The 11,141-nt window shown below is 67.3% G+C and overlaps 2 protein-coding genes across 3 annotated transcripts; one reads left to right on the top strand and one right to left on the bottom strand.

The window, feature by feature from the left end:
• The first annotated feature begins 3,691 nt into the window (after window positions 1-3,691).
• PPP1CA (protein phosphatase 1 catalytic subunit alpha) lies at window positions 3,692-8,591 on the top strand. The gene is made up of 7 exons (XM_074586455.1): window positions 3,692-3,804; window positions 6,102-6,233; window positions 6,435-6,665; window positions 6,997-7,101; window positions 7,234-7,457; window positions 7,857-7,991; window positions 8,245-8,591. Exons 1-7 carry the CDS (start codon window positions 3,750-3,752, stop codon window positions 8,353-8,355), a joined length of 993 nt encoding a protein of 330 aa, XP_074442556.1. The 5' UTR covers window positions 3,692-3,749; the 3' UTR covers window positions 8,356-8,591.
• On the bottom strand, window positions 8,542-11,138 carry RAD9A (RAD9 checkpoint clamp component A). Of its 2 annotated transcripts, XM_074586454.1 has the most exons (11): window positions 11,001-11,138; window positions 10,787-10,857; window positions 10,520-10,654; window positions 10,303-10,417; window positions 10,121-10,220; window positions 9,749-9,858; window positions 9,546-9,652; window positions 9,393-9,457; window positions 9,214-9,315; window positions 8,871-9,087; window positions 8,584-8,792 (listed from the first exon to the last, which is right to left on the bottom strand). In XM_074586454.1, exons 1-11 carry the CDS (start codon window positions 11,032-11,034, stop codon window positions 8,694-8,696), a joined length of 1,155 nt encoding a protein of 384 aa, XP_074442555.1. In that variant the 5' UTR covers window positions 11,035-11,138; the 3' UTR covers window positions 8,584-8,693. The 2 variants fall into 2 exon arrangements, with proteins under 2 accessions (XP_074442554.1, XP_074442555.1); XM_074586453.1 differs by lacking the exon at window positions 9,393-9,457 and having other exon boundaries at window positions 8,542-8,792; window positions 9,214-9,392.
• Between the last annotated feature and the right edge of the window lie 3 nt (window positions 11,139-11,141).

Raw genomic sequence — 11,141 nt, 5'->3', positions numbered from 1 at the left:
TGTGTGTGTGTGTGTGTGTGTGTGTGTGTGTGTGTCGTGTGTGTCCCCCCCCCGCCCCGGGAGCTATTCCCGACCGCACCGCATGGCACGGCATGGCACGGCATGGCATGGCACAGGGGGAATGGCACGGCACGGCATGGCATGGCACGGCATGGCACAGGGGGAATGGCACGGCACACGGGGAATGGCACAGCACGGCATGGCATGGCATGGCACACGGGGAATGTCATGGCCTGGCATGGCACACAGGGAATGGCATGGCACAGCACACGGGGAATGGCATGGCACGGCACGCCATGGCACAGCATGGCATGACATGGCACAGCACAGCACACGGGGAATGGCACGGCATGGCATGGCATGGCAAGGCACATGGGGAATGGCACGGCACATGGGGAATGGCACGGCACAGCATGGCATGGCATGGCACACGTGGAATGGCATCGCATGGCATGGCATAGCATGGCACATGGGGAAGGGCATGGCACATGGGGAAGGACATGGCACAGCACGGCACACAGGGAATGGCACAGCACGGCGTGGCACGCGGGGAATGGCATGGCACATGGGAAATGGCACGGCATGGCATGGCACAGTGGGAATAGCATGGCATGGCATGGCATGGCATAGCGTGGCACATAGGGAATGACATGGCGTGGCATGGCATGGCATGGCACATGGGGAATGGCGTGGCATGGGACGGCGTGGCACACGGGGAATGGCATGGCACGGCACGTGGGGAATGGCATGGCATGGCATGGCACAGCATGGCACATGGGGAATGACATGGCACGGCACGGCATGGCACATAGGGAATGTCACAGCATGGCCTGGCACACGGGGAATGGCATGGCATGGTATGGCATGGCACACAGGGAACGGCATGGCACATGGGGAATGGCACGGCATGGCGTGGCATGGCACACGGGGAATGGCATGGCATGGCATGGCATGGCATAGCGTGGCACATAGGGAATGACATGGCATGGCATGGCATGGCACACGTGGAATGGCATGGCAAAGCACACGGGAAATGACATGGCATGGCACGGCACACAGGGAGTGGAATGGCACGGCATGGCACGGCACGGCACACGGAATCGCATGGCACAGCATGAATGGCGGGGAATGGCATGGCACACAGGGAATGGCGGGGAAAGGCACGGCATGTCACAGCATGGCACACAGGGAATGGCATGGCACGGCACTGCACGGCACACAGGGAATGGCGTGGCATGGCGTGGCACACGGGACCCGCAGGGAATGGCATGGCATGGCTCGGCACAGCACGCGGCACGCATGGCATGTGTAGCACGGCACGGCACGGCACGGCACGGCGTGGGTAGTGGCGTTGCCAGTGCCACCCATGGTCTGTCCCCGCTGCCTGTTTACCTGTCCCCACCTCGGGGACTGTCAACGACTGCTGCAGGCAGGGGGGGACGCAGTGGGACACGTGTGACGCCCCCACCCCTCCCTCCCTCCCTCCCTCCCAGGCCTGGCACTGCCACCCTGCACAAGTCGGGGCCCAAACAAGGCTCAGCCCCCCCCCGAACCCCCCCTGGAGCCATTCACGGGGTGCCCTCGGGAGCCCGGGCTTCGGGGTGGCCCTGGGGACACGGGGGTGGCAACAGCCTCCCGGCAACAGCCCGGTGCCGCTCACAACGGCGGCCCCACGGCCCCGCAGCAGGCACAGGCAGGCACAGCGTCCCTCCGTGTCCCCACGTGTCCCCCTCACCCCACTCCCCGTCACAGCCCAGTCCTGGGGACACCATCTGCCCCGGCCACACCTGGGCTACACCCCCCAGACCCTGTCCCCATGCTGTCCCTGTGCCCCGAGAACCGGGATGTGGGTCCCCTGTGTCCCCTTTGTACCCCTGTGTCCCCCCATGTCCCCATGACCCATCACAGCCCAATCCTGGGGACCCCACCTACCCCAGTCCCTCCTGGGCTGCTGCCCCCCCCGGACCCTGTCCCCATGCTGTCCCTGTGCCCCGAGGACCTGGATGTGGGTACCAGGGGTCCCCCATGTCCCTCGTGTCCCCCTGTGTCCCCCTGACCCCATACCCCATCACAGCCCAGTCCCAGGGACACCATCTGCCCTGGTCCCTCCTGGGCTGCTCCCCCCCCACCACCCCGATCCCTGTCCCCATGCTGTCCCTGTGCCCTGAGGATGGGGACATGGGTTCCCTGTGTCCCCCCGTGTCCTCCCATGTCCCTCCCTGTCCTGCCATGTCCCCCAGTGTCCCCATGACCCCACATCCCATCACAGCCCAGTCCCGGGGACTCCACCTTACCGGTCACCCCTGAGCTGTCCCCCTGGACCCTGTCCCCATGCTGCCCCTGTGCCCAGAGGACCAGGACGTGGGTCCCCAGTGTCCCCTGTGTCCCCCCATGTCCCCCCCGTGTCCTACCATGTCCCCCAGTGTCCCCATGACCCCACATCCCATCACAGCCCAGTCCCGGGGACTCCACCTTATCGGTCACCCCTGAGCTGTCTCCCCCAGAACCCTGTCCCCATGCTGTCCCTGTGCCCCGAGGATGGGGACGTGAGTCCCCTGTGTCCCCGTGTCCCCCCATGTCCCCCTCACCTCACTCCCTGTCACAGCCCAGTCCCGGGGACCCCACCTTCCCGGTCACCCCTGAGCTGTCTCCCCCCGAACCTTGTCCCCATGCTGCCCCTGTGCCCAGAGGACCAGGACGTGGGTCCCCAGTGTCCCCTGTGTCCCCCCATGTCCCCCCCGTGTCCTGCCATGTCCCCCAGTGTCCCCATGACCCCACATCTCATCACAGCCCAGTCCCGGGGATCCCACCTTCCCGGTCGCCCCTGAGCTGTCTCCCCCCGAACCCTGTCCCCATGCTGTCCCTGTGCCCTGAGAACCAGGAGGTGGGTCCCCTGTGTCCCCCTATGTCCCACCCATGTCTCCCGTGTCCCCTCATGTGCCCCTGTGTCCCCTTAACCCCATGCCCTGTCACAGCCCAGTCTTGGGGACCACACCTGCCCTGGTCCCTCCTGAACTGCTCCCCCCGCCCCGAACCCTGTCCCCATGCTGTCCCTGTGCCCCGAGGATGGGGACGTGAGTCTCCTGTGTCCCCGTGTCCCCCCATGTCCCCCTCACCTCACTCCCTGTCACAGCCCAGTCCCGGGGACCTCACCTTCCCGGTCACCCCTGAGCTGTCTCCCCCCGAACCCTGTCCCCATGCTGCCCCTGTGCCCAGAGGACCAGGACGTGGGTCCCCAGCGTCCCCTGTGTCCCCTCATGTCCCCCCCTGTCCTGCCATGTCCCCCAGTGTCCCCATGACCCCACATCTCATCACAGCCCAGTCCCGGGGACTCCACCTTCCCGGTCACCCCTGAGCTGTCTCCCCCCGAACCTTGTCCCCATGCTGCCCCTGTGCCCGGAGGACCAGGACGTGGGTCCCCAGCGTCCCCTGTGTCCCCCCGTGTCCCCCCGCCCGGGGTGTCCCCCGTGCCACGGGTGTCCCCATATCTCTGTGACAGGTCGGGGACGCCTGTACTGCCCCCACTCCGCGGTCGGAGTGTCCCTGTGCCCTCAGTGGCGGCCTCGGGGTGCTCAGGAAGGACCGTGTCCCCCTGTCCCTGTCCCTGTCCCCCCGGAGCCCTGACTGGCGGCGCCGATTCCTCCGGGCCGCCAGGGGGCGCTGCTCCGCCCCGCCCCGCCCCGCCGCCCCCGCTGAGCCGCTCCCGCCGGGCGGGCCGGGCCGGGGCGGGGCGGCAGCGTCCGGCGGCCATGGCGGACACCGAGAAGCTCAACCTCGACTCCATCATCAGCCGCCTCCTGGAGGGTGAGCGGCCCCCGCCGCCCCCGACAACCCGAAACACCCCCGGGACGACCCCCACCCCCACCCCGCCCCCAACAGCCTACGGGCCGCCTCCCCCCCCCACCCCCCACCCCTTCAAGGTCTCGGGACTCCCCGTAGGCCTCAGGGTCCTCCAGCGCCCCCCCCCCTCCAGCATCGGGCCCCCCTGTGAGGGCCTCGGTGTTCCCAAAGGCTCCGGGACCCCCCAGCAGCCCTATTCTTCCCCCCAGGGCCCCATTTCCGCCCCCCCCCCGCCATGTCCCCAGGCCGTCTTAGCAGCCTCCAGACCCCCCAACAGCCCCACTGCCCCCCCAATGGCCCCATCCTCCCCACAAGGGCCTCAGCTTCCCCCTCAGTATCCCCAGACTTCTTTAACAGACCCCAGCCCCCCCCCCCAACAGCCCCATTCCACTCCCCAACAGCCCCATTTCCCCCCCACTTCGAGAGCCCCAGGCCCCCTTAACAGCCTCCAGACCCCCCAGCAGCCCCACTGCCCCCCCAAAGGTCCCATTCTCCCTCCGAGGGCCTCAGCCCCCCCCCAATGTCCCCAGGCACCTTTAACAGCCCCCAGCACCCCCCCAACAGCCCCATTCCACTCCCCAACAGCCCCATTTCCACACCCCCCCCAAGAGTCCCAGACCCCCCAACAGCCCCACTGCCCCCCAAAGGCCCCATTCTCTCCCCAAGGGCCTCAGCCCCCCTCTCAATGTCCCCAGGCACCTTTAACAGCCCCCAGCATCCCCCCAACAGCCCCATTCCCCCCCCGCAATGTCCTCAGGCCCCCTTAACAGCCTCCAGACCCCCGAACAGCCCCATTCCACTCCCCAACAGCCCCATTTCCACCCCCCCCTAAGAGTTCCAGACCCCCCAACAGCCCCACTGCTCCCCCCAAGACTCCATTCTCCCCCCAAGGGCCTCAGCCCCCCTCTCAATGTCCCCAGGCACCTTTTAACAGCCCCCAGCACGCCCACCCCCAGCCCCATTCCCCCCCCCAGGGGTCCCAGGCTCCCTTAATAGTCTCTAGAGGCCCCCAACAGCCCTGTTCCCCCCTCCAACAATCCCATGCCCCCCCCTTTAATGTCCCCATGCCCCCTTAACAGCAACAGCCCTAGTCCCTCCCCAATGTCCCATTCCCCTCACAAGGGCCCCAGGTCCCCTTAACAGCTTCCAGCCCCCCCCCCGCAATAGCCCCAGGCCCCCTTAATGGCCTCTGCCCCCCCCAGCAGCCCCATTCCCCCTTCCCCAAGGGCCTCAGCCCTACACTCAATGTCCCCAAGCCCCCCTAACAGCCTCCAGCCCCCCCAGCAATGGCCCCATTCCCTCCCCCAAGGGCCTCAGCCCCCCTCACCTATGTCCCCAAGTCCCCCAACAGCCCCGTTGTCCCCCCGCAATGGCCCCATTCTCCCCCCAAGGGCCTCAGCGCCCCCCCCCCCCGATGTCCACAGGCTCCCCTAATAGCTTCCAGACCCCCCCAGCAGGCCCAGGCCCCCTTAAGGGCCTCCAGATCCCCCCAACAGCCTCATTCACACCCCCCCACAACGGCCTCAGTCCCCTCTAAGAGCCTTTTCTCCCCCCCACCACTCCCAGTGACCACCCCCAGGTGTCCCCCCCCCATCAGGCCGGGGCAGTGCGTGGACCTTGGGGGTGTCCCCAGCCTGGGCTCGGTGGGGGTGGTTTGGGGGGGCCGGGCAATGTCTTGGGGTGGGGTCCCCATGGAGTATGGCCTGTACCCCTGGGGGGGTCCTGGAGATGAGTATTCGGGGCTGGGAGGGCCCGGAGAATGTGGGTACTGAGGGGGGGCAGGTAGAGGTTGGGGATGTTGGGGGACTGTGCAGGGGATGGGGCTGGGAGGCAGCAGGGAAGTTTGGGGGGGGGGTGTTGGGGCCTGTGGGGGTTTGGGGGGCTCAGGGAGGGGCTGGCAAAGGAGCTGCTGGATTTGGGATAGGGTGGGGTGCGGGGGTGCCAGGTTGGCAGGCACCGGGGTGGGGGGAGGATCTGGGTTTGCAGGCCCCACGGGTTGGGGGGCCCCCACAACCCCCAGCTCTGGCAGGAGAGGGGTGCCCTGGGGCGGGGGGCGGTCCATGCCCACCCACCCTGGGGCAGGGCAAGACCCTCTCTGGGTGTTGGGGTGGGGGAGGGGACACCCGAATTCCTCGTGCCCATGGCTCCTGCTGGTCTGTGGGTACGGCTTGCGCCACGGCCCCGATGCCTGTCCCTCGGTGCCAGCCCGTGGGGGTGGCACCGGTTGGGGTCCCTGACGCCCGTCTCTCTGCTGGGACCAGTGCAAGGATCGCGGCCGGGGAAGAACGTGCAGCTGACGGAGAACGAGATCCGAGGGCTCTGCCTCAAATCGCGGGAGATCTTCCTCAGCCAGCCCATCCTGCTGGAGCTGGAGGCACCCCTCAAGATCTGCGGTGAGGGCTGGACGGCTGCCACACCGGCCGGGCACCCTGGGCACGGGCTGGGCGAGCCCCCGGGGCCAACTGAGGCGTCCCAGCACAGCCCTGTGCTTCCCCAGGGACATGGATGAGCAGCACTGGGACCCGCTGTGGGGTGGTGGGGGGGGGCTGTGGGAAGCTGGGGTCCCACGCACGCCCTGTGTGTCCCCCCTCCAGGTGACATCCACGGGCAGTACTACGACTTGCTGAGGCTTTTTGAGTACGGGGGCTTCCCCCCCGAGAGCAACTACCTGTTCCTGGGCGACTACGTAGACCGGGGCAAGCAGTCGCTGGAGACCATCTGCCTGCTGCTCGCCTACAAGATCAAGTACCCCGAGAACTTCTTCCTGCTGCGCGGCAACCACGAGTGCGCCAGCATCAACCGCATCTATGGCTTCTACGACGAGTGTGAGTGCTGCGGCTGTGTCCCCCCCGCAACCCCTCCGCTGTCCCCGTGCTGTCCTGCACCGGCCCCATCCACAGCTGTTGTGACACTGGGGGGGAGGTGTCCTCCTGCCTGCCCCTGTGCCCCTCCTGCCAGCCACCTCTACGCGCGTGCACCCCGAGGACACCCCCTGGGTGACGCAGTGCCACCCCCTGGCATTGCCCCCATGCAGCCGGAGCTCTGCCGGGGCCGGTGGGCCTCTGGGGGGCACGACCCCACGCGGGGGCTGCTCATGGGGAGCCCCACGCGCCCCTGTACCCCCAAAGAAAGGCACCCACACCTACTGCCTTGCAGGCAAGCGGCGATACAACATCAAGCTCTGGAAGACGTTCACCGACTGTTTCAACTGTTTGCCCATCGCCGCTATCGTGGACGAGAAGATCTTCTGCTGCCACGGAGGTGGGCACAGCCCTGCCACCGGGGGCTGGAAGGGGACACGGGAGCTCTGTGACAATGCGTTGGAGGTGTCCCGAGGGGACAAGGGCTGTTGCCGAAGAGGCAGAGCCTGACGTGACCCCCCTCTTCCCGCAGGGCTGTCTCCCGACCTGCAGTCGATGGAGCAGATCCGGCGGATCATGCGCCCCACGGATGTGCCGGATCAGGGCCTGCTCTGCGACCTGCTCTGGTCCGACCCCGACAAGGACGTGCAGGGCTGGGGCGAGAACGACCGCGGCGTCTCCTTCACCTTCGGGGCGGAGGTGGTGGCGAAGTTCCTGCACAAGCACGACCTGGACCTCATCTGCCGGGCGCACCAGGTACCCCCGGGGGGGCATTTGAGTCCTCGGTGGATATTGGGTACGGGGGTGAGGTTTCTACCTCTAGTATTTGCCCCTCGAGGGCAGTATTTGCTCTTGGGGCTACCAGGTGAGGTTCCTGGCAAGGTATTTACCCCCAGAGGGGAATGTTTGACTTTGGGGTTATTTTGGGTGCTTGTTGCAACCGTGTTGGCAGGACCCCTGGGGGTATTCGCCCCAGGAGTGGGCATATTTGCCCCAGGGGGGGTGAGTATTTGCCCCAGGGGTGGGTATATTTGCCCCGGTGAGTGAGTACTCGCCACAGGGATGGGTATATTTGCCCCAGGGGGTGTTTGCCCCAGGGTTGGGTATTTGCCCTGGGGGTGCCCGGCTTAACGCCGTCTCTGATGCCCGTGCCAGGTGGTGGAGGACGGCTACGAGTTCTTCGCCAAGCGCCAGCTCGTCACCCTCTTCTCGGCGCCCAACTACTGCGGGGAGTTCGACAACGCGGGCGCCATGATGAGCGTGGACGAAACGCTCATGTGTTCATTTCAGGTGGGTTGGGGGCGCTGCCAGCTGGGCGGGGGGGGCAGCCCTGGGGGTCACCACAGGCGGATGGGGGGGGCTGCGGGAGGGCCCCAATTCCTGCAGGGAGGTGGGGCTGGTACATGCAGGGCTGTGGGGGGCAGGAGGGAGAGCGGAGGGGGCCCCTGGTGCCTGTGGATTTGGGGGGGTGGGTGTCTTTGCCCTCAAAGTGGGAACGGAGCTGGGGCAGGAGGGACTCACCCCTTTCTCTCCCCCCCGCCAGATTTTGAAGCCGGCCGACAAGAACAAGGGCAAATACGGGCAGTTCAGCGGGCTGAACCCCGCGGGACGTCCCGTCACCCCTCCCCGCAACTCTGCCAAAGCCAAGAAATGAGCTGCAAGCTACACCCCCCCGGCCGGGGCCCGGCCCCTTGCCCTCACCATCAGGTCGCTTTTCTTTCGACTGGTTTTTTATTTGTAAGATCCTGCCCCCCCTGCCACGCTCCACCGAACCAAATCCAGCCCCAGGGCAGGGACCGGCGGGGCGAGGGGGGAGCCCAGAGCCCAGCCCTGGGATGGCAGTGGAAGGGGGAGGCAGGAAGATTTTTTGGGAATAAACTTGTAATGGGTCTTGGGGGGCTGCTTGCGTTTGGGGGCCGGTGGTGGGTTGGGGGGGCGCCCATCCCGGTCACGCCGGGGTGGGCTGCCAGCAGCTCCGCAGCCTCGGGGCTCTTAGTATTCGCCATCGCTGTCCTCTGCCAGCACCTCCTGGGTGGGGGCCAGGCCGGGTTCCCCCGGTGTCAACACCGAGCCAAAAAACAGGGAACGAAACTGTGGGGAGAGGTGGGGGGTCAGGAGGGAGCTGTGCCCATCCCCCTGCCCCCAGGTACCCCTGTGTCCATCCCAGACCTTCTTGTGAGGGGGGGTTCCCGGCACAGCTCCTTCCTCCTCCTCTTCCTCCTCCTCCTCCTCGGGGCCACTTTCAGCAGGACGTGGGGTGCGCAGGGGGAAGGTGGGGCTGGGGGGCACCCCCGAGCCCTCCTCGTAGGCGCTGGTTTCCATGGCAATCATGTAGGACTCGAGGTCATCAGGGAAGTCATCTGATGGGGCGGGCAGGTGGGACACGCTGTTGGGGAGAGAGCAAGGAAGCAGGGACAGAGTGGGGACCGTTCACTCTGGATCCTACTGATGGTAGCTAGAGGGCTAAACTGGGACTGGCACCCTCCCCAAGGGCGACGCAAGCCCCGCTTACCCGTTGGCCGTGGGGGGCTGCAAGTTGCTTTCCGTGTCCGAGAGGGTGGCCAGCACCAGGTGGACCTCCAGCACGGCATCGTCCAGGGTGAAGATGACCGGCCTGGGGGCACAGAGGGCCTGAAGGGGGGGCGCAGGGGTGGCTCCGGGTGGGGGGAGGATCAGGGTGCCTGCTCCTACCTGCCGGGCACGTCGTAGTGGATGGTGAGGGGTAGGTTGGAGGCCTCGGCGAAGGCCAGCAGCCCCTGGGGGACAAAGAGGAGGTTGAGGAGGGGCTGAAGGGGGACCTGGTGTTGTGGCGGGGGGGGGGGGGCGGGCCCGGCAGGGACTCACCCGAAATTCCTTGAGGCAGAAGGTGATACAGGAGCCCGGGGCCACAGCCACCGTCTGGAACTCATCCTCAGCCAGACACAGCTCTGTCACCATCACCTTGCTCCGCTCTGGTCAGGAACAGGGGGGCGGAAGGAGGTGGGTCAGGGGGCCGTGGCGGCACCCCAAGGCCGGGGAAGGGGCACCCCCTACCCCTCAGGGCTCACCCGCATCGTCTTCCACATAGTTTCGGAGGCTGATCTTGCCCCCGGGGCCAGCCCCAAGCGTCACCTCAGCCAGCGTCGGGGGGAAGTGGACCACGGCCTCCGCCAGCACCCTGTGGGGACATGGCGGGGGGGGGGGCGACACACACATCTGGGGCTGAGCCCCCCAAACCCCGCAGGGCCAGCCAGGGTCCCTCATCCCTTTCTGCAGCCCCCCTGCCCATCCCGGTGCCACCCCAGTGTCCCCTTTGTGCCCCCCCCCGGCCCACACCAGTGCCACCCACGTCCCCTTTGTCACCTTTACCTGCTGCTGCTGTCCACCCCCCTCGCCCAGTGTGTCCCCCCCGACCCCGTGCCGCTGCCGGTCCTGCTCACCGTGCCGGGGCGCGGAGGCTGCTGGCGCAGCGCTGGGTGTCGAAGACGGCCTGCAGCCGCTCGCACTCCTGGAAGGCCAGGTTGTGGGTCTTGGTGACGCCTGGCAGGGAGGGCACCGGCTCAGCGGGACAAGGTAGCAGTGCCACCGTGTGTCCCCAACCCGCGTCCCCACCGGCACTCACCGTACTTGCAGTGCAGCTGCACGACCAGGCGGCTGGCCTGGGGTTTGAGCAGGATGAGGCACTTCCCCACCGTCTTCTCCAGCGAGGGCAGCGAGCGGAAGACGCCCAGGAAGGACTGCAGGGAGGGGACACGAATGTGGGGACGGGTCACCCTGCCTGTCCCCCCCTGCCCTGGAGCAATGGGGAGCTTTAGGGGGGGGGATCCCGGATCCCGCACCTTCATGAGGACTTTGCATCGGAAGAGCTCTGTGTCGGCTTGGGTGCTGCCCGCCTCGTACCGCTGGAAGAAGAGGGGCGCGAAGAGGAAGGAGGCGAAGGCCGAGCGCGACGAGTTGACGGCCCGCAGGGACAGCTTGGAGGGGGACACACACACACAGGGGGAGCTGGCATCGCCTGCCACCCCCCCAGCGGGGATGTAAGGGGGCACAGGCAGCCCCCCAGCTCCCAGCCAGCCCTCCCCCCCCCCCCCCCGGTGTCCCCGTACCCCGCTCTCGGTGGGCTCCAGGTACAGCTCGTCCCCGATGCGGGACAGGGAGTGCACGGCGCGGCCAAAGACTGGGGGGGGGGGTGAGGAGGAAGAGGGGTGAGACAGGGCCCCCCCGGCCTACCAGAGAGGGGGGGATGAGGAAGGGCACCCCCCCCACACTCCTTGGGGCTCCCCCCAACCCCCCGTGTGTGTCCCCCCCGGCCCCGCTCACCTTTGACGTTGCCACCGGCCACGATGCACTTCATGGCGCCGGGCACCGAACACGTGGGGACTCCGCGCCTTCCCGCCCCTGGCCACGCCCCCCAAGCCGAGACCACGCCCCCTTATTCCATAGACTCCGCCCCCACCCGGA

This window comes from Larus michahellis, chromosome 4, assembly GCF_964199755.1.
Source record: "Larus michahellis chromosome 4, bLarMic1.1, whole genome shotgun sequence".
NCBI classification, from domain to species: Eukaryota; Metazoa; Chordata; class Aves; order Charadriiformes; family Laridae; genus Larus; species Larus michahellis.
The sequence above is the reverse complement of the archived record's forward strand: the minus strand, read 5'-3'. Positions and strand labels throughout refer to the sequence as shown.

Coding starts and splice junctions, on each gene's coding strand:
- PPP1CA (XM_074586455.1), top strand. CDS start 3,750: ATGGCGGACACCGAGAAGCTCAACCTCGACTCCATCATCAGCCGCCTC. Junction 6,234..6,434: donor GGCACCCCTCAAGATCTGCG/GTGAGGGCTGGA, acceptor TCCCCCCTCCAG/GTGACATCCACGGGCAGTAC. Junction 7,102..7,233: donor GATCTTCTGCTGCCACGGAG/GTGGGCACAGCC, acceptor CTCTTCCCGCAG/GGCTGTCTCCCGACCTGCAG.
- RAD9A (XM_074586453.1), bottom strand. CDS start 11,034: ATGAAGTGCATCGTGGCCGGTGGCAACGTCAAAG. Junction 9,393..9,545: donor TCTGCCTCAAGGAATTTCGG/GTGAGTCCCTGC, acceptor CGTGCCCGGCAG/GTAGGAGCAGGCACCCTGAT. Junction 8,793..8,870: donor GAACCCCCCCTCACAAGAAG/GTCTGGGATGGA, acceptor CTCTCCCCACAG/TTTCGTTCCCTGTTTTTTGG.